At 46.3% G+C, this 20,745-nt stretch overlaps 1 protein-coding gene, 1 long non-coding RNA gene and 1 pseudogene across 3 annotated transcripts; all 3 read right to left on the bottom strand.

Annotated features, from left to right (window-relative positions):
* Positions 1–14,388: 14,388 nt before the first annotated feature.
* On the bottom strand, positions 14,389–14,974 carry LOC103638058 (uncharacterized). Its single transcript, XM_008661054.2, has one exon. It carries the CDS (start codon positions 14,902–14,904, stop codon positions 14,407–14,409), a length of 498 nt encoding a protein of 165 aa, XP_008659276.1. The 5' UTR covers positions 14,905–14,974; the 3' UTR covers positions 14,389–14,406.
* Positions 14,975–15,949: 975 nt separating this feature from the next.
* On the bottom strand, positions 15,950–17,379 carry LOC103639782 (ribosomal RNA processing superfamily pseudogene; annotated as a pseudogene). The gene is made up of 6 exons (NR_160876.1): positions 17,302–17,379; positions 17,152–17,197; positions 16,986–17,052; positions 16,692–16,744; positions 16,110–16,164; positions 15,950–16,025 (listed from the first exon to the last, which is right to left on the bottom strand). The product of NR_160876.1 is annotated as a ribosomal RNA processing superfamily pseudogene (transcript).
* Positions 17,380–19,340: 1,961 nt separating this feature from the next.
* On the bottom strand, positions 19,341–19,714 carry LOC103638059 (uncharacterized). The gene is made up of 2 exons (XR_558527.4): positions 19,553–19,714; positions 19,341–19,438 (listed from the first exon to the last, which is right to left on the bottom strand). It is a non-coding gene; the product is annotated as an uncharacterized lncRNA (long non-coding RNA).
* Positions 19,715–20,745: the final 1,031 nt, after the last annotated feature.

Here is a 20,745-nt window from a genome sequence, read left to right on the forward strand (position 1 = left end):
AGAGGGGTTGATTGCAACCCTCGTCCGTTGGGACGCCACAACGTGGAGTAGGCAAGCGTTGGTCTTGGCCGAACCACGGGATAATCCACTGTGTCATCTCTGCGATTGATCTCTTGTGGTATTGTGTTGTTGAGACTCCTTTATAGCCACTTGGCAACTATTGTGCTAACACTTAACAAGTTTTTGTGGCTATAAGTTTAAGTTTTACAGGATCACCTATTCACCCCCCCCTCTAGGTGCTCTCAAACACCCGAGCCTCGGATCAAGAGAAGTTAACACACGCGGACCGTCCGGCTATAAATCCCGGATGGTCCGAGACCTGAGACAGTACTGTCTGGACTGGTCCCCCGGATAGTCCGTAGTACAAATCTACAAAAACACACAGTCCCTGTCCAAAAACGAGTTTGACACTTGCGGACCGTCCGCCCCTCACAGCCGGACCGTCCGCCTATAATTCAGGGACTGGCCCGAAGCCACCCTCCTCTGGTCATGACTGCGGACGGTCTGGCAATAGAACAAAGTGTCTGCACAAATGGTCAGACTTCGGACCCCCTCTGGAGGATCGCGGACGGTCCGCCCCCGAGGCCCGGACAGTCCGCGCGTCCATGACTTCGCAATTTTCAAACATGCTTTTGAAAGAACTTTTAACTCACGAAATGTGAAGCGCTGTTAGTCCTCATGCAAATGCAACTACTTGATGCTCTATGAGGCACTAAGTTTTACACATCTAAGTCATTGACCCCTCTTAATAGTACGGCTATCTAGCCTACTAATCCGGTCATGTATCTTCTCTAAACACCTCAAGACCGGCAAAAATGAAACCTATATTATACCTTTCCCTTCATCTGATCCACAACCAATGCGTATGATTCTTCAACATTTCCTGTTCTATGTGGTCCAACCCTGCATTCTTATTTCTCCAAGAATCGTTAGTCCATAAGCAGTTGTCATTAATTACCAAAACATTACCAAAGGGGCCTAGATGATTCACACACATCACCTGCCAGTGGAATGGACAGGCGACACGCCTTATCCGCAATAAATGCAGAGGGCGCGCGGCCCAGAGACCTTACGTCAGGCCCCGCCCGCTGGCTTACGTCACGGGTAGTAGGCCACGTGGCAGCATCGGGTCTCCGCCTGAGCGGAGAGCAGAGGCGTACACGGTATGGTTCGGACACGTGTCGGCTCCGGACCCCGTCTGGCCTTGATTAAGGCCTGGGTATTCTTTGTCCCGGAATCCCGGGACCTGCTGTGAGTGGTCCGGACCCCACACAGAGGGGTCCGGTTTGCACCCGTGGAGGTCCTGGACATTACCCTGAGGTCCGGTCTGCATATACAGGGGTCCGACACTTTTCCATGGGGTCCGGACTCACTGTTGATACCTTGGAGTATATCGTCTTCTCTGGCCACGTGGCGGTCCCAGAGCCGTCCACGTGGTGGGGTCGGGTGCTGTTCACCACGCGACTAGAGATAGTCGTGTGGGTACCGTGTCTTCATGCTGTAGTAAGGGGTACCCTGTTTCAGAGTACCGACAACTATCCATCTCAAATCTAATGTCTCTGGTTGATCATTGTAATTTACAAATAACACATTCCACCACTGCAGCACACCACGTCGGAGGGTGTCCTTAGCAAATATACCAAACAACTACAGACGTTAAATCAAAGATGGGTGGTGATGATTTAATATGTACATCATGTTGTTGTGAACTGCGATGCACTCGCAAGATAGTCCCGGTACTCAGTCCTCCCGTAGGAGGCCCTAGGAGTAAACCAGATCTATTCTTCTTGCTTATCCCAACTAACACCCTGCGCCCCTCCTTATATAAGGAGAGGTAACCCTAACTTAAAAGCTAAGCAACATAACAAACCCTATCTGGCCGACACTGTTCACGCGCTACAGTAACCGCACGTGAACAGTGATCGCGTCTAACCTAACCATAATGACCTAGCTAATGGGCTTAAGGCCCATAACATTCCATCCCTCCTTAAAAACAGCTCGTCCACGAGCTGTAGTCAAGATGAATTGACCCATACTAAACTAGCACTTAATTACTCAATACTAAGTCTTTTACATCTCGACTTAGTCTTTTATTCACCTAGAAAAAAATTGGTCGGATCTACCGAAGGAGGATGCGTCGGCGGCTAGATCGACTGATGACGGACGCGGCTGCGGTGGCACAGAGGGCTCCCTGCGTCTGGCGAAGGTCGGTGGCACCCTCCGGTGTTGTAGCTCAGGTGACCACGCCGCGTCGGTGGCCAAGGTGGCCGACGTCGACCACAGCTGCGACGATGCAGCAGATGGTTGTCTGTGGTGCAGAAGATTGATGGCCACGACGCGGAGGATCAGTAGTTGTGGCGTGGAGGGTTATCCCGCAGCAGCACCTCTACATGTTGGGCCACCATGGCAACCGATTGTTGCAGATTGGGCGAGCAGATCCGCGCACAGCCGTAGTCGGGCCACGCCTGGACCTCCACGAGCACGGAGGCGGGCTGCAGCAGTGGCACAGCCACCTCAACGTAGAACGCCACCTCCACCTCCTCCCTGGGTGTGTTGGGTTGCAGCCCATTGACCCCATCGTCCTCGACTCGGCCGCCTCCGCCCGCGCCCAGGCCGCCCTCGCTCGCGCCCAGGCAGCCCGCAGTAGAAGCAGAGGGGCTGACCCACGCCTGCTCTAGCTTGGCCAGACGAGCATCGTGGGAATCCAAAGAGGCATTGATGGCGGCAAGTTGCTCGAGGATGAGGTCCATCTTGGCAGAGTAGGTCACAAGATCGTTGTGCGCGCCGACCATGGTGGCAATGCGCGCGTAGTGGCTCTGGTACCAATTTGTTGTGAACTGCGATGCACTCGCAAGATAGTCTCGGTACTCAGCCCTCCCGTAGGAGGCCCTAGGAGTAAACCAGATCTATTCTTCTTGCTTATCCCAACTAACACCCTGCGCCTCTCCTTATATAAGGAGAGGTAACCCTAACTTAAAAGCTAAGCAACATAACAAACCCTATCTGGTCGGCACTGTTCACGCGCTACAGTAACCGCACATGAACAGTGATCGCGTCTAACCTAACCATAATGCCCTAGCTAATGGGCTTAAGGCCCATAACACATGTACACTAAAATTCCATGTACACTAGATACGTTCTCGCTATACAATGCAACTCATATGGACAACAAAAAACTTCCCGCATCCTCCATAAGGTAAAATTAATAAACAAATACGTACATATTTGGTCTCTTTTTCCATGATAGCAAATACTTACTTGTATTTTAAAACATGTACAAGCAAATATTGTATTATCAATATCAGATATCCTAATTGCTCCAAGTACCTAGCTTCTTACAAGGATACAAGATATCGTATGGCAGAGTAGCATAGAGATATAAAAACCAAAGCACCAAATAAAAAAATTCAATTGCATTCACCTTTCTATTTGAAAATGCTATTCAGATGTGTCTTGGAGTTCTAAAAATCAGGTGACGAATTATAGACAAAATGCTTAAGGAGGTGTTTGGTTTATAGAGACTAACGTTTAGTCCCTCGATTTTATTTTATTTTAGTTCCTAAATTGACAAATACGGAAATTAAAACTCTATTTTAGTTTCTGTATTTGACAATTTAGAGACTAAAATAGAATAAAATGGAGGGACTAAACATTAGTCCTATAAACCAAACACACCCTAAATACTTGATGTGATGGTAAAATATGTTTGTTGTTTTCTCTATGCCCTTCATAACCGTGTTTTTTTGTATGTCCCTTCATAATTTTATTTGTGAGCACCATAGCAAAGATTCAGATTTTGCTCGTTTCGATCGTGATGCTAACTTTATATACCAATAATAACTTAAAAGTGTAACCGGTATGCAATAACTTATTCAGATGACACTATTGTAAAAGATGACTACGGTTCTTGCTCTTGCTTAGCTAGCATGTAACAAAAATCTAGTATTTATTTAATCTTTAGTTTATCTTTATCTGTGGATAATTACGGTAGTATCGAGACGCTGCTATAGATATGTATTATATATATATATATATATCTAGATAGTTAAAACCTCAACGCGATTCAGGCGCTCTCCGCGTTTCGCGGCAGTTCCGCTCATGGCGTGCTAACGCGTGGCCGCGGACTCAATGTTTATTGGATTCGACGGATACGTCGATGCGTCCGCCCCTCTCACTGCACGCAAAAATAAAAAAACACCGACTCTCCTCCCCTTCTCTCGACGGCAAAATGTCCGACCACCGCCGCGACAAGGAGAAGGCCTGCAACCGTCCGCCGCGAGCGCGAGCGGAAGCGGTCCCGGTCCCGGTCTCCGTTGGCAGATCGGGACTGCTCCCACCGCCGCCGCTCTCAGTCGCGCCGAGGCCTTCGGCGGTGGGTTACGACGACGTGAATGCGGAGGAACCGGAGATGATGAATATGATGAGCATTCCCGTCGGGTTGGACTCCACAGAGGTAACGCCCCTCTCCCTCCCTCACATGTCTGTCTCCTAACCCTAGATTAGCTGATCCGTCGCTTCGTGAGCTGACTCGTCCCGTCTCGCTTATCCCTATTCTCGCTCGAGGTACCGAACGAGCTGGTGGTGCCGACGAAGACAGGGCTCCTGTTCGAGCGACAACTCATTGAACGCTACATCGAGGTCTGTAGCTTGGTTCCGGATCTTGTGCTGCAAATCTTTTGTTGGTATTGGGAAAGATGTTTGTGCTAAATTCATGCCGAGATGGCGATCGTGCTCTACTGGGTGTACGCCGACGGCTACCAGCTGATCCTTCACCGCTGGCTGCTTGAGCGGTACAGGCTCCACACACTGGACGAGGAGGAGGACAACGTCGTCAGCCTCTCCACCGTTGTCCGTGGTGTACTCCTACAGCAGCTCATGCATGCCATCCACGTGATGGTCTTGTTCATGGTAAGGAGATAGTCTGTCTTGGTCAATTGGCATTGAGAGGTTCAGTTCAATCAGTGGTACTTCCATTGAGATGAACAAAACCGAGATAAGAATTGCAACCATTTTGTAGATGATGTCTGTAAGAACTTGACCAGAAGATCAATCCTTGTGTGGGTGAATCGACTAGCAAGAACGGGTCAGTATCACCAGTTTAACCTGTCTTTGTCCTGTGATGCTTCAGAGTTTAGGTATCTGATTATTTTTCCTCAATGTTTAGGTTCATTTTTCAGCTATCTTCTACCAGAAAACATCTAGCTTTCCAGAGTAAGACACGTTCTTACTCATCCTGCATTTTCTGGTGAATTTGTGCCTGAAAATTCTTCTTATTAGGATTTATGCAATTGACCTCGGTTTTTAATAAACTGTTACGTAGACAGTAGACACCTAGACCTTGTTGTGAAACTTTACATTTTTTTAGTTTTAACTGTCCTATATACATCAACGAATTGAACCTCTGTTGGCCTGGTATTCCTTGGTGTAATGAGTGAATGACCATCCTAAATATTTTACAAGCAACTAATCTGGTAGACTGTTGGTCTTATTCAAAATAAGACGCGCATTTGCGTGCCTCGGCTGGACTCTAGCAATTTTTTAGTGTAATACAGCGAAAGAGCACAAAAAACATTGAAGATAAAACAATAGACACAAAAAAACAATATCCAACGGACAGAATGACGCCACAAAAGCCAACATTACCTTACTGCCCCTTTTGGTTTAACAAACAATTTCTAGATAACACAAATTCATATACCATAACTTATAACAGATAACACAAATGCATATACCATAACTTATAACATAAATACTGTGACCTTGATGATAATCATGTGAATTCTGTTTTCAGCAAGGATTATAACACAATTTGGTTGATAAGCATCTATAGAGGCTGTGAAATTCCTTTTTCCATAAATCTCAAATCGACTCCAAAAAGTTCCTCTCTTGCGCATATAAAGTTCCAATTGTTGTGATGGTTTTCCTCGGATAAGTTGTTGGCTTTATCCGCCCCTGCCTCGCCATGTGCTCCTTGTCTTAGGACTCGGAGATAGGCTGACAATTCTAGGTTCTTGTAATAATGGCCGTGGTTAATTTTCATTAATCGTGCCTTATTATCATCATATAGGAGTAATTACTTTGGTTTGCCCTAATCATCTCGTGATTGCCTACAAGGAACCCCAACCCCTTGCTGGTGCTGTGCTTTTGTTAGAACTACTATAAGTATACCCAGTCACGTCACTTTGTCCTAGCCTGCTTTGATTTTGATGGTTTTGTGAGCCGGAGGCCATTGGTGCGATGTGGCAAGCTTTTCTTCATGGTTCCCATCGATGTGTTTTTGTTGGGTTCTCTCGTCAGAACTATATAAACAGGCGCCTACCCGCTTCACCATTCCTCGGTCTTCTGAAGCATTTCATTACATCGATTTGCTTCTTATATGCATCTTGTTGTATTGCTTTTGTGTTGCTCTACCTGCATGAGCATGAATTCAGGTGAGCATGTGATGGTATTTTTCTTCTTTGGATTATGAAGTGGTAGTGGATACCCTTCTTAGATAGGCAGGTCTTATGATATTGTTAGTTTGTACAACTTAGTGGTCTGAAATCTTGGTCTCACCATTCAATTACACAACGATTTGTTGCAACAAGAAAGGGCAGATAAGATCGAAATTAGATAGAGGTTAAAGAATTAGTTCAGGTTAGATGGAAGTTAGTTGGTTAGTTAGCTACGAAATATAGTCTTGTCTGCAAGCCATCCATTTTAGATTTAAATGGATTAGAGTTAGCTTTGACTAATTTTTGGTTCCATTGACCTTTTCAGGATCGAATTAGATATGCGCTATTTTTAGCGAAAGTATTTTTTGAATAGTTTTATAGATTCCTAGGATTTTGCATATTTTATTTAAGCAGCCCTTTATTTGTTTTATGCTACTTAATTCAGGCAACCTGTTTTCGTTCCACAAATCTACGGTCTCTGTAGACTTGTTTATACCTGATAGCCAAGATGGAGACTAAACTCATCACTTGTATACTCATCTCTGCAACCAGGCTTCATTCTATTTCATTTGTTTCAAAATTGTTGTTGGCCATTTTCTGGGTGTCGAGTAGGAAGGGTTATTTACTAGCTCCTGTCAATTCAATATTTGGTCTCCAGAGAAACTTGCCAATCTCTCTCTCCCTCTTCCCACCTGATTTTCGCGATGGGTCGTTTATCATTTTGCTTTGTGATGAATACTTGTTGTCTCTGAAGAAACTGCGATGCAGGCTGATGCTGCCACTAACCCTGCTCTTGGTGTGTGCTACACTTGTAGTAGGATGTAGCAATATTAGTGGTTAATGCCATGACTTACTTTAACAATAGCTTGTTGAATTGACGTTGATAGATAGCTGCTGAAATACATCACTGCCTTATTTACAACAATCGGTCTTCATTCCAGTGTTATTTTTGGCTCCAAAATAACTTGCACGTACATATTTATGCATGTCTCCACAAGAAACGGTAACAAACTAAATTTGACAACGCTGCAGGATACCACTGGGCATGTCATTACTCCTACTAAACGTGCAAGCTCATTGGAAGAGTTACAACAGGAGGACAACCCTATAGATGAGGTTGGACCTTTTACTACTTCACTGGTTGTCTCAAATTACTCAACAGTCGAGACACAAGTGAGTAGCACTAAAAAAAGGTGAGCATCGCATATGGCTGATTCCTACTATTATTTCAGATTCATACCATTTGCCTGTGTATATCTATATGATAAAATGTTTTATCTTTAGGGCTTGTGCATCATCTACCGAAAAAATTGCAAAGAAGCTCTTTGCAAATGAAGATGCAAAAAATAATGGTGAGGCTGAGTTGTTGAAGCCAGACACAGCGGAAGGAACTGATATTGAAATTCCTGAATTCAATGTGTCTTGCGAGCTCCAAAAGATTAGCCTAAAATTCCAGAATACCATGAGGCATTTTGATGCATCGGAAATTCGGAATTCCTATATGCACCTGCAATTTGTGTCTTGATGTGATGAAACCACTGCAGATTAAACAACTCATGGACCAAGAGGTTGTTAATTTATCAGGTGGAGAGCTCCAAAGAGTTGTTATGTGCTTCTGCCTTGGAAAGGTAATATTGTTGTTCTGTTTAATACGTTGCTTTGTCTACATGATGCATTCCTTGATTGGTATAATATAATGTTACATGAATAAGATAGATGTGTTCTAGGTGTTTCACAACTTTGCACCCAAGTATACATTTCTTGCATTTCAACTACGTTGGAAAGTGTTTCATGGAAAAGTGCACCCTGTACCTTAGCCAAAGACCTTTTCGATTCATTAGTGCTAATATAAGATGGGGAATCAACATTATATAAGATAAACTGGTAGCTGATCTTGAGATTTGCCTTTTCCTTAGGTTCACCGTGTCTGTATGAAACATTAGTTAGGAGCCTAAGGGCCGATGTTACTACATTAGTACTGCTAATGTCGCGACTGAACTTGAACAACATGCTCAAACAGCAACAAGTCAAATCTGTAGCTACCAAGGTCACTAAAAATCTTAGATTATATGGTTGGTTTTGCATTAGCGATATTAATCTTTTGGTTCCTTGATTTGTTCCTTTGTCGGTAACGCAGAGGTGCTGGTCTGGATGCTAGCTGGATTTCACCGTGGTCAAGCCTTGTGATGAAATCAGATGATGATGACGCAATTGGCTTCTGTGACCTACAATTATGGACATGCTGATGGTACCTAGAACCTCACTACACTGGATGACAGGTGAATAAGCATACAATAGTTGAGTGTTGTCATGAGGTTGCATCTAGAAGCCCCATGACTGAGATTGTGAGCTCATGTATCTGTCGACCATTGTATTACTCACTTTTTCTCAGTATAAGTTGAGTACTCAGCATACTACATATATCACTTAATTTGTTGTTTTCAAAATACACAGTTCTATTCATTATATACTTTCAAATGTTCATATATATATAAGTGATACAGCGAACGATAGGGCGCTATTTTTTCTAGTATATATTAAAGGAGGGAGAAAATCTCGCCTATGGAGCGTCCACGTCATCTCTCCATTTCTCAGCCATAGGATCACGTTTTGACGGATACTCTCGCACAGCGGTTGGTTTCTCAGCGAGACAGGCCGCGAGTGTTCGCGAAGCCGCTACCGTGTCTACATTGGCAACATCGCCATGTTGCGTTGCTCCGCCCGAAGGCCTTCCTCCATGACGCAGTGCTCCCAGCATCACCAATTCCGTCGTTGTGCTCCACAGTTGTGAGCCTGTGACACGCTGTTCCCAGTCGTCGAGGACGTCAGCCTCGTGCCGCGCCTCACCTTGAGGTTGTCCAATCTACACCACTGCGCGCAGCTGAAGCCCGCAGCGGCGTTCGCCGACCACGACCCGTCGGGCGGCTGTTTGGCAAGTCGGTGGCCGCGCAGCCGCGCTCGGGCTTGACTTCTTCCAGTGGCTGCTCTCCGCGGTCAAGGCCAAGGGGCTCAAGCAAGAGACGGTGACTCGGATCCTCATCAACTACGCGCAGAACTCGCTGCACGGGCTCATGGCCAGAGACGTGCGCAGGTATGTATGCGAACTGTGGATTGGTTGAGGACGCCCACAAGGTATTTGATGGAATGCATGTGAGAAATATTGTTTGCTGGACATCAATGATTTCTGGGTACACACAGTAGGTTAAGTTTATAGATATTGTCAACCTTTTTAGGGCCATGCAAATTACTGGAACAGAGGCTCATGATGGGACGATTGCTACTGTTGTGTCTTCATGTGCCCAAATGGGAGCACTTGACTTGGGACGATATTTTCATGCTTATTGTGATGTTCATGGTTTAGGGAAGGAGCTCTCTGTGAAGAATGCACTAATGGCTATTTAGATCTTTGAATTGAATTCTATTATAAGAATCACAATTTAGCAAATCAATCAATCTAATATGGTTTTATGTGGAATATATTTGTATACTATAGTTGACCATGTATGAGAGAGATTTATGTGCTTCATTTCTACCATAGGGGAGCGAGACAAAGAGCGTGTTATAAGTTGTAGAGTAAAAACATAGCCTGACAATACTTAAAATCAATTTTCATCCTCAACCTCGACGACGATCACAACAAGGATCGAGGAGGATGATGGGTTCAACTACGACATCCCACGATCACTGTAGTAGAGCCTTCTGGTGAAGGACGCCAAGCTGCTAGACAGAAACAAATTTCTATAATTTGCTTGGCTAGACAGAAGCAAGGTAGCTTAACGTGCTTGCTGATCAATCTGTCTGTGTGCATTTAAGGTGCATCCCAACATCAGGGGGTGGAGCGGTACCAGTTGTGCAAGTCGATGCAGCCACACAACATAAAACGAGTGACTCTCAGATGGCGGTGTAGGTGCTCTACTTCGAGCAGCGCGTCAGCGCTTTGAGTTCAGTCGCACGATCCTCATCCAACTGCCACAAATATACTAAGATTTTTTTAATATATATCATGTATATGATACATAATTGTTGCTATATTCCTATATATTAAATCGGGGGGCAAAGCTCCACATCTGTGCGTCCACGTCATTATTTTTTCTTCAGTCGCATGATGTGCCTTTGATGGTCATAAACGTGTCTCAACAAGTCTCTGTAGATAAGCCAATCGAGCGGTCTCCTCTAGCGTCGAGAGCGTTCCAGAAGCCCTCGAGACACGATGCAAAAGGAGCGGTTGGTAGGCGGCGCGACGTTCTCTTTCTCCTTTTTCCGTGGCATGCTGGAGGACATGGTCGGCATCAAAGATCTATCCAGTATCGCCATCGCGTTTGTCGTTGAGGTCAACAAGCTCGCCCCTAAGGTTGGTATTTGGCACAGTACCCACACACCCATTGAACCATACGACGTGACGCGAAGATGCGGTTAATACGCGCGGCGTGGACTCTTCTTCCTCTATCCGTGGCGTGCTAGAGGAAATGACCGACGTCAAAGACCACTCTAGGGTCGTCGATGTGTTCACCGTCGAGGTCGACAAGCTCGCCCAAGGCTGGTACTTGGAGCAGTATCCATGCATCCATCCATCCATCCTAAGATTGCATCTTTTTTTGAGACCCATAGATAGCAGATTCAGAATGAACAGAACAAGGGAGTATGAGACTACCGAAGTCTCCCAACCAAACAAGCAGTCGGTGTTGCTCATCTCTGCATAAAATATGATTGGCTTGTGGACCTTAAAGCTCATGCGTTATTTTGGCCTATATTTTCCTAGAGTTTTGAGTGGATCACATGAGCACATGACCAGATCCAGCAACAACTATTATCACGAATGAAGAAACACAAATGCTTTCCTCCGATCCATGTGCCATCTTCAATGTCTTAATAATGTTAATTTGATTGAATGTTAAAGTATTCGTCAATCCACATGCACCTCAATCTCAGTGTCCTTGAGGAAAAATAGTGTTTAGTCAAGTTGCCTCAAGTTATTTGATTATGTTCCAAGTTCGTACGAACATATATGTTTCCGGTGTTTTGATTAAAGTGTCAAAAAATGCCACTATTTGTGTTATGCCTTCTCTACTTATGCTATAACCCTAACATGGCAAATTTGATGCCATCTATTATATTTTGGGCCACTTAATTTCCTAACAAAAAATCATGTTTGTACTGTAGTGTAATCTAGAATTTAATCCCCATGAAACTCTCTCATCTTTTATAAAACTCTCTCGTATATCTTTTCATTAAATTGCATATTATGTCATCATATTTACTTTTATATCATGCCATTTAATAAGAATAAAACACCTACTAAGAATAGTAGGAATAAGACGACGTGCGCAAGGCGCGCGTTGGATGCACTAGTATATATATACTAGGAATATGCCCGTGCGTTGCTACGGAATCAATATGTTAAAATACATTTATATGCAAAAAACAAATAGTAGTAAAGATGTTGCGATAGTGAAAATGTCAGCTGGAGTAATATATGAACAAATCTGCCATCATATGCAGTGTAGTTGTAACTGAAAATGCAGAGAGTGAAATGAGAAACATAAAAACCCACTGTGGACGCCTACACTCTATTCTTAAGAAGTAAGTAGTAGAGATTATGCACGGAGCTGACGATTGTACGGCTAGGGCAACAAAGTAACAGAGACACTGATTGTCCAGTATCCAGCCACCATGAGAAGATCGTCCTAAAATCATCCTTTCGCTCGCCTCCAGAATCAGGAAACTATTATGCATCTCCATTGCGTCGGTACGGCATGAACTGAGTCGAGGTTGAGTCCGAGCCCTAGGGTCGGGCGAGGAGGAGCTTTCTATGGCGCCCGAGGCTGGACTTAGCTGCTGTTGGCCTCACTCTGGCGAGTGGCACAGCAGTCGGAGCAGCGCAGGCGGCGCTGTTTTCCTGTCAGGTCTGCCAGTGGAGGGCGAAGTGACTGCGGTCACTTCGGCTTTGTTGACTGAGGAGCGTGCGTCAGGATAAGGTGTCAGGCGATCCTTGCATTAAATGCTCCTGCGATACGGTCGGTTGGCGTGGCGATTCGGCCAAGGTTGCTTCTCCGTGAAGCCTGCCCGAGCTGGGCCTCGGGCGAGTCGAAGGTGTGCCCGTCGCTTGAGGGGACCCTCGGGCGAGGCGTGAATCTGCCTGGGTCGGCTGTTCCTGCCCGAGGCTGGGCTCGGGCGAGGCGAGATCGTGTCCCTTGAGTGGACGAAGCCTTGACCGGAATCGTGCCCATCAGGCCTTTGTAGCTTTGTGCTGATGGGGGTTACCAACTGAGATTAGGAGTCTTGGGGGTACCCCTAATTATGGTCCCCGACAAGCCCCCTCAATCCTCCCCATTACCCTTTGTCCCAAACAAGCCCTAAGTCGGCCCGTCAGTCCGTGTGCCCACAGCCGCACTCCCGAGTATGGGTGTACATTTGGGCCGGGTTTAATGGGCTGGCACGAAGCACGAAAAAAAAGCACGGCCCAAGCACGGCACGACACGAAATTATTTTGGGTCGGGCCGGCCAGGCCCGATGCATCGGGCCGTGTTTTGGCCGACGCCGAGGCCCACGGGCGGGCACGAGCCCGACCCGTTTAAACAGATCCGAAATGGCCCGTTAATAGGCACGAAAAGGCCCGAAATGGCTGCCTCCACGGCCTCGGCAGCGGCAGGCCGGCAGCGCACTTGTCCATGGCGAATGGGCCTAAGGCGCGGCCCATTTCCATTTAGCTTTAGGTCTTGCCATTGCCGACTTGCCCTGTTGCCTAGAAACCCTAAAACGCCGAGTCCTCTTGCTCCCGTCCCGTGTGGCCGTGTCCCGTCCCCGTCCGTCTGCCGTCTCAGCCTCCCAGGCGGCCAGGAGGCCCCCAGCTCCAGCGTGACCGCGACCGGAGCAGCCCCTGCGGCCTGCGCGGCTGCGCCCCTGCGTCCTTGCGCGAGCGCGACGGTCACCAGAGCCGCCCCTGCGCCCCTGCGCCCCTGCTCGGCGGAGTCGCCCCTGCGCTCCTGCTCGACGGAGCCGCCTCTGCTCCCCTGCTCGACGAGCGCGACCGGAGCCGCCCCTGCTCGGCGGCGCGCCTGCGCCCTGCCGGCCTGCCCTCACGAGCTCCAGCGCGACCCAGCTGTTGGTCTACCAAATGTGTATTTCGGGCCAAATTTGTATTTCAGGCCTTTACTATTTTCGGGCCACCCGTTTAAAGGCCAGCACGTTTAGCTATATACGGGTCGGGCCGTGGGCCGGCACGGCACGGCACGGCCCGAATTTAATATTGGGCCGGGCCGGCCAGAAATTAAACGTGCCGGCCCTTTTCGGGCTTAGGTCGGGTCGGGCCGGACGGCCCGAATGTACACCTATACTCCCGAGTCCTTAGCGGGTGAGTTGGGGCCTGGCGACCAAAGATACGATGAATATCCGATATTTACTTGGTTATGATATATTTATAGGCTAAATATTCTAGATATGTAAATTTTATTAGTCAAAAACCTTTATTCAATGGATAAACGAACTGTTCCACCATCATTCATACCCTTTAAACCGTGGATATAAAATACCCAGTATAAGATTTCTATTTTTCTTATTTTTAGGGAAAATGTCTTTGGAGAAAATAAAGTTTTCAAACTAACTTTAAAAGAACAAAAAGTCTTGTAAGAAGGAAAAGTTTTACTAATCGGTCGACCGTCTACGTGTGTTTTATGGCAATTATAACCACGGACAGCGTGTTTGACGACTGTATTATTGTCAGAAGTCACGCGCTCGGTTAACCGAATGTGAATGAAGTGATCCGACAAACCCCACGTGTGCCAATCACGCACAAAAGAAACAACGTCATCCTAACTCCCCGGTCTTCACGCTTCACTTGGACTTCTTGTCACGAATCCCAACTACACACCTCAAACAATCAACATCGCGAGTTACAGCAACACAACTACGTACAGAGAGATCAACGGGTGCAAACAATTGCATGCAAGCACCGACCCTGGATGATCAGAGGAGCTCATAGCAAAAGGCAGCTGCACAGCGCAACCGCGGCGGGCCTGAGCAGCCCGGCCGGCCAGCGACCCGTCGTCACCTCTCCCCTGACCACTCTCCCGACGACCGAGCTCTCCGCGGCGGCGGACCGTTCGCAGTCGACGACGTCGTCGCCGCAGACTCCGACGCCCACGCCCGGCATGACGGCCCGGTCGGTGACGCACAGCCCCGGGTTGCCGCTCAGGTCCAGGTTCCGGCCGAGCCGCCTGAGGAACGCGGCGTCGAAAGGGACGACGCCGTCCAGCCCGTTCTTGCTCAGGTTGAGGTGGTACATGCGCTTGAGACGGCTGAGCCCCGGCGGGATCCGCCCGGTGAGGTTGTTGTTCTCCAGCGACAGCGTGGTGAGGCTGGACAGGAGGCCGAACGTGTCCGGTATGGGGCCCGAGTAGCCGGAGTTGGCCAGCCGGAGCTCCTGGAGCCTGGGGATGTTGCCCAGCTCGGGCGGCAGCGGGACGCCGCCCATGGGGTTGTTCTCCAAGATCAGGTACTGCAGGTCGCGGAGGCCGGAGAGGCCGGCGGGGAGGCGGCCGCGCAGCTCGTTGTTGCCGAGCGTCGGTACGGCATGAACCGATGATCTTTGGAGGCATTCTTCCTCCGCCGCTTTTCCATGAATGCATCAAGCTTTCCTGCCTCCTGTGAGCAATGAACACGAATTTTATGAACTGAGACAAATACCCCGGCTTTCAAAAAAACTCCCAGTAAACCTTGTAGACTTTACCTTGAGCTCATTGTACTTGTTCATCAGCTTCCTTTCGCGAAATTCAGCTGGTGAACAAAAAATCAACCATCAGGTTGAGGAACAGATAGTAACCATTTGATTAGAAGATAGACAGACAGTGAGGAGAGGAAGGAGGTATTGGGATTGAGGAACTCACGCTTCTTCAGATAGTATGGTCGTTTTCCAGCCTTTGCTGCCTCCCTCTCTTTCTTGATATGCTCACGCAAGATTTCCGATTCAACGTTCTTTGGAGGATGAGACTTCAACTACTTATCCTGTAGGTAGTTACATTCCAGGAATCAACTAAACCAATCAATCATATTGCTCCCAGAAGCATACAAAGGTCAGCTTTTAAAAGTTCTCTCATAGATGTCAGCTTGTTTCTGGCAAGGCGTAACAGCTAACATCATCTTTAACTCCATTCAGATAAAAAATCAACTGTTGTCTAGTTTGTGATGCAATAACAAATAATTATATCCACAATATACTTTTAACGGATAAACATAGATATCCAAGAGTTTCACCGATGATGGATACTCTTTCTAGTTTCTAGTGATGCAGTATGGCCAACATTGCCTTTTTGCCTACTGGGACTGAACAGTTGAAGTGAACATAGTCAACATACTTCAATCAACTATCATATATCCAGTGGACAAAAAGTTAACCAAATATGCTATCAGTAAATTAAAATTCAGGAAGTTTAGCTCATCGATTATCACAAGATAAGCATCAACCTTTTATGAAAGAAAGATAATTTTCATGGTAACAGCCAACATGTTAAGTATACGTACAATCCATGTGACACGACTCTTCATTTCTCCAATGGCATCTAGGTCCTTAGATTTCTTAATCATTTTTTGGAGTCTCTACAAAAAAAAGTGGATAGAATTATTTTCGTCGAATAGAAACATCTTCTAATCAATGCATTTGAATATGAACACTGAGCTCACTTATTTTTCAGCAGGAAAGTCTTCATCAAATAAGAAATTGTATCTTTTCCTAAACCTGCATACCAACCAAATCGATAAGTGTCAAGAATTCATCAAGCTTACAGCTAGTACCAGAATGAACAACCAAATAACACTTGAGGAGTAATGCTTTCAAAAGAAAAATGAATGGAAATACCAACAGGGTGAAATAAGTTAGGGGTCTGAATTCACCCATTCTAATAGGAAGCAGATAAATACATGCTTAGAGCATTAGGCTGAAAACACACTGGAGAACCTCTAATGGTATATCAAGATAAAGCAGAGATTAGGACGTACCCAGTGCCGTAGGCTTCCCGCACTTTGTCAACAAGGTATATCAAGATAAACCTCTAATTTACCCGCATAATATGCAGAGGCTGGGGCTCGAACCCGGGACCTTCCGGTTACAGACGGTAGGCTCTACCGTTGCACCAGGCCCACCCTTTATCTGAAGCAGAGATTGACAAATAAAAAATGAACCGAATGTGTGTGGACACTAAAGAACAATTACATATGTGGATACTAAAGAACAATTACATATGCATCCGAGTAACCAAGTCTTACCCTTCTTTGTCAACAAATCCATAAGCAGGCTCAAATCTTGGATCCCTTCCAACCTATGGGAAAGAACGATATTAGAAATTGATATGAATTTAGAAGACAAAGTGCATAATACAACCTCTAAAGACAGATTGGTAATTACACATTTGCATGAAAGAAAATAAGATGTAGATAAAAGCACTAACTGGAAGTAAAGGAAGTCAATATAAAAACTGCATTCTTTCATGATGAATGTTTTCAGTTAATGAACATCGATTCAACAGATATCTTTTATGTAATAAATTGAACACAACTAACCTTTTTGGGAACCTGTATCACCTCCCTCAATTTCGGTGGCCGCACTTTCGTGCTTATCTCCATAGGCCTGTTGAAAACACACGCGAACCCATTAGGAACAATGGCCACCGGGAACAACAGAACCCACGAAGGGGCAACAACAGCTGGGCCCTGGGCATCTCCGAACCTCCTCTTGCTAGCCCTGCGAGTATTCTTCTCTAGCTGATCACCAGCTGCACAAACACAAAAAGGCACGCGCGCGCGTGCCCACCTATTAGAGCCGAAACCAACTGCGGCGAGCTAGCGGTGAGGCGCCTGACGCCGGATGTGTTCGCACCTGGTAGGAGCCGAGGGCGATGTAGGAGCGGAAGACGATGGCGTCGCGCTCAGCGGCGGCAGCGGCGTCGAGGCCCGGGACGTCGATGTTAATGGTTGCCTGATAGGCGCCCAGGTAGAAGAGGTTCCAAAGATTGAAGAGCAGGTCGGGGGAGGCCATCGCTGCAGTGCAGCAGAAGACGGCGGCGACAAGGCGTGGGTGGGAGAGAGATCCGGGAGGTCAAGGTTGGTCTCGAGTCTAGACTCTGCTCGATTGTCCCTTCGGTTCGAGTTGATGCGGGGGGACGCGCGGGCCAGTTCGCATCCGCTTGGGCTCCCGCGTCGAGTCCGAGGACGGGTCAGCCGACGACGCGCGCCACCGGCGAGGGGATCAGCTTCAGAGGGTAGGGGAGGGCACAAAACAGATCAATTGAATGTCATTGTTGAAGAAAATGAACGGAAGGTCCAAGAATAAGAAAACCACAAGCATGTACAAAACAGAGAGATGAGATAGGCCAGGTTCATGCTGATACGAAAAATCTATGTTTACCATTACCATTAATAACACATTCCATTCCATGATAGAAGAGAGCATAGAAAGAATAGAAAGACATAAATAACCTTGAACTGATAGGATAGCACACCTTTGTATTGACGACGAACAAAAAGTTATAACACCAACAGTAAAAAGATCTTAGTAAAGGATGTTTCCTAAGGACTCAGACATATTGAACTAAAAGACCTATTTAGAATCTCGAATTTAAGTGTACATTAATTGGGGCTCAAGTAATAACCTTTTCACGTGTGGTAAATGCTGAGTTTTTTTACAGTAATTTGGGCCCCAAAAATCTAGCAAAATTTCAGTGAAGGCCTTTGTTTAAATGTCTGAATTTCTGGGAAGCCTGTAGCCCTTTGGTCACATCCAATACATTTTTTACCAAACTATAGTCAACAAATCGATAATTAGAAGAAAAAAACTTAAACAAAGTTCCAGCTAGACAATCATTTAACAAGGTCAGTTGAAGGCACAAACCAAAAATATCCCAGGTCCATATAGAAAAAGGGTCAAAACCATTTAGCTTTCTTATAAAACCATTTGCAGCAATCCAAGTATGGAACATTGTGAATAACTCAAGCCATTCAATTGAAAATGCAAGCCACGAAACAAATATATGCAGAAAAGGCCATTTGAGTGGTAGGTCATGCTAAATTTTATATTACTTGAATACCAGTAAGCTACATACTAAACAGAAAAGTGCCTCCGTTCTCGAATATTTGTCGTCCGCTAGTTTATTTTTGAACTAAAACGTGACAAATAAAAAAGGGAGTAATATAAAAAGATAATACCAGTGTAAACTATGTAGCATAAGCAAACTATATGAGTAAATTGAAACTGAAACTATAAAAAGGTAATGCTACGGTAACAAGTATGGCATCTGTGGACAACTGAACATCCCTGTCATATCTTGCCTAGACCCAGTACAGTACTGCACACTTGATATGTTGCCGCAGTAGACAATCTATTTTCCCATATGCAATGTTATTAAAAGTTAGAACATCAAAAAAATTGTCCTAATGTTCATAATAAAAAAGACAGCAGGCAGGTAAGTTCAGAAAAGCAAGGCAAGGGGAAAATGCAGGACAAATAGTGCACAGAAGCTAGTTGAGACAACCTAATGTTCATAAGAATTATCTAATAAAATAGGATAAAAAGTCGAGATACAAATATTCTGGGAAAATAGATTGTTTTTTGAGAAGAGAGAAAAATCATGCCTTAAACAGCGTGCAATCAATTCTGACTAAGTTTTTTCTAGAATAGCGAAAATAAACCTGCCAAAGTTTTAGCTTACATGTGGTCATCCTCAAGCTTTCCTACATTGTCACAATTTTCACACTTGGACAATAAATGGTTTATTAAAGGATTTTTTTATAAAACGTAAAGAACAAGTACTACAATTATTAGCATCAAAGTAAAGTTACGGTTTTTAAAAATGGAGAAGAATAAAAAAGTAGAAATCTGAAAATACAGTGCTGCAGATACAACCATCAACCGTCTCTGCAAGATCAGAGACAACCATCAACCGTCTCTGCAAGATGGCTGCCATGAAGAGGAAGATAGAACACATCCCAAACATGACAGTGATAGGGAATGCATTCACCTGCAAAGACCATGTCCACAAGCAAACCGTTACTTGTGTGCTGATATTTCTATATAATTCTTGCCAGCACAACTAAAGAGAACATAGTAGTTGGGAGAGGGAATGGCTCCTTACGATGTAAAGCACCACACAAACAAATAAGTTGAGTGGTATGCGGAAGAAGTTCATGATTGTGCTTCTCGCTTCCTCAGGAATGTACTGAGATCTCATCTTCATGATTGACGGCCAGAATATGCCAACACATGCCTCAAAGGTGCAGAAACCAAGAAGCTGAAGAGAACCTCCAATTGATATGTTGCTTCCTTTCACAGAAGACGTTGGCACTAAGATCTGTTTGGACATTATAACAGCAAATAGACATTAGCAATGTTTCAATGGCAGGGACTACTATGTTCTCTTTAGTTGTGCTGAAAATACAGTGCTGTAGATACAGTGCGGCATCAAAGTAAGGATTAGCCTCTGATACTTCACTTTGCTGCAGATACAGTGGAAGGCATAAAAACTATCTACGCCATCCTTCCCTTGTTCCTTCCCCACGACAACCGCCCAGATCTTCCAATAGCCTTCACTGATTGATTGGCGTGCGACCAGAATCTAAGGTGGATCCCATCGGAGAAAGATCCGGTGCGGTGCGTGTAGAAACACCAAGATGGAAGGGTGGGAGGGAGGTCGCCGGAGTCGAACGATTCCTTGGCCCCTGTCCGGCCTATGCATGCAAAGGCAGGCGAAGACCCTGAAGACGGCGGTGGACAGGCGCGACCTGCACAAAGTTGACCAACACGAGCCAGTAGCGCCTGATGGCTCCCTCGGTCAGCGATGATCCGGATCTGGCGGCGGATGGGGGTGGGGGCGCTGCGGATCGGGCGGTCGGGCGACATCGGTGGCATGGCGTGCGACTGAATGAAGGGCGCAGATGGAGGGGGTTGCGGGCTCGGCGACGAGGATGGCGGGGCGCGGTCCCTCGGGGGCGAGGATTGCGGGCTCGGCGGCGAGGATGGCGGGCGCGAGCGTCGATGGATGACTGGTCGGGGGAGACGTGAATCATGGAGGGGAGCGCGGGATCCGCGAGGATGGAAGGTGCGCGAGGATGGAAGGTGAGTGTTGGCGGAGCGCGGCTGCGGGATGCGGGCCTGCGCGGGCGATGGAAGGAGGGCGGCTGCGGGATGCGGGGCTGCCGGCGGACGTGAGCGGGACGGCAGAACGTGCACCGCTGTGGACGCCTACAATACTCACATAATTAGTAGTAGAGATACAAACATTCAAACCAAATGAACAGGCGAATCTTGTGCAAAAATCAATGGTGAATT

The sequence above is a fragment of the Zea mays genome, chromosome 9, assembly GCF_902167145.1.
Source record: "Zea mays cultivar B73 chromosome 9, Zm-B73-REFERENCE-NAM-5.0, whole genome shotgun sequence".
NCBI lineage: Eukaryota > Viridiplantae > Streptophyta > Magnoliopsida > Poales > Poaceae > Zea > Zea mays.

Excerpts from the sequence above, each read along its gene's own strand:
- LOC103638058 (XM_008661054.2), bottom strand. The coding sequence starts at position 14,904 with ATGGGCGGCGTCCCGCTGCCGCCCGAGCTGGGCAACATCCCCAGGCTC.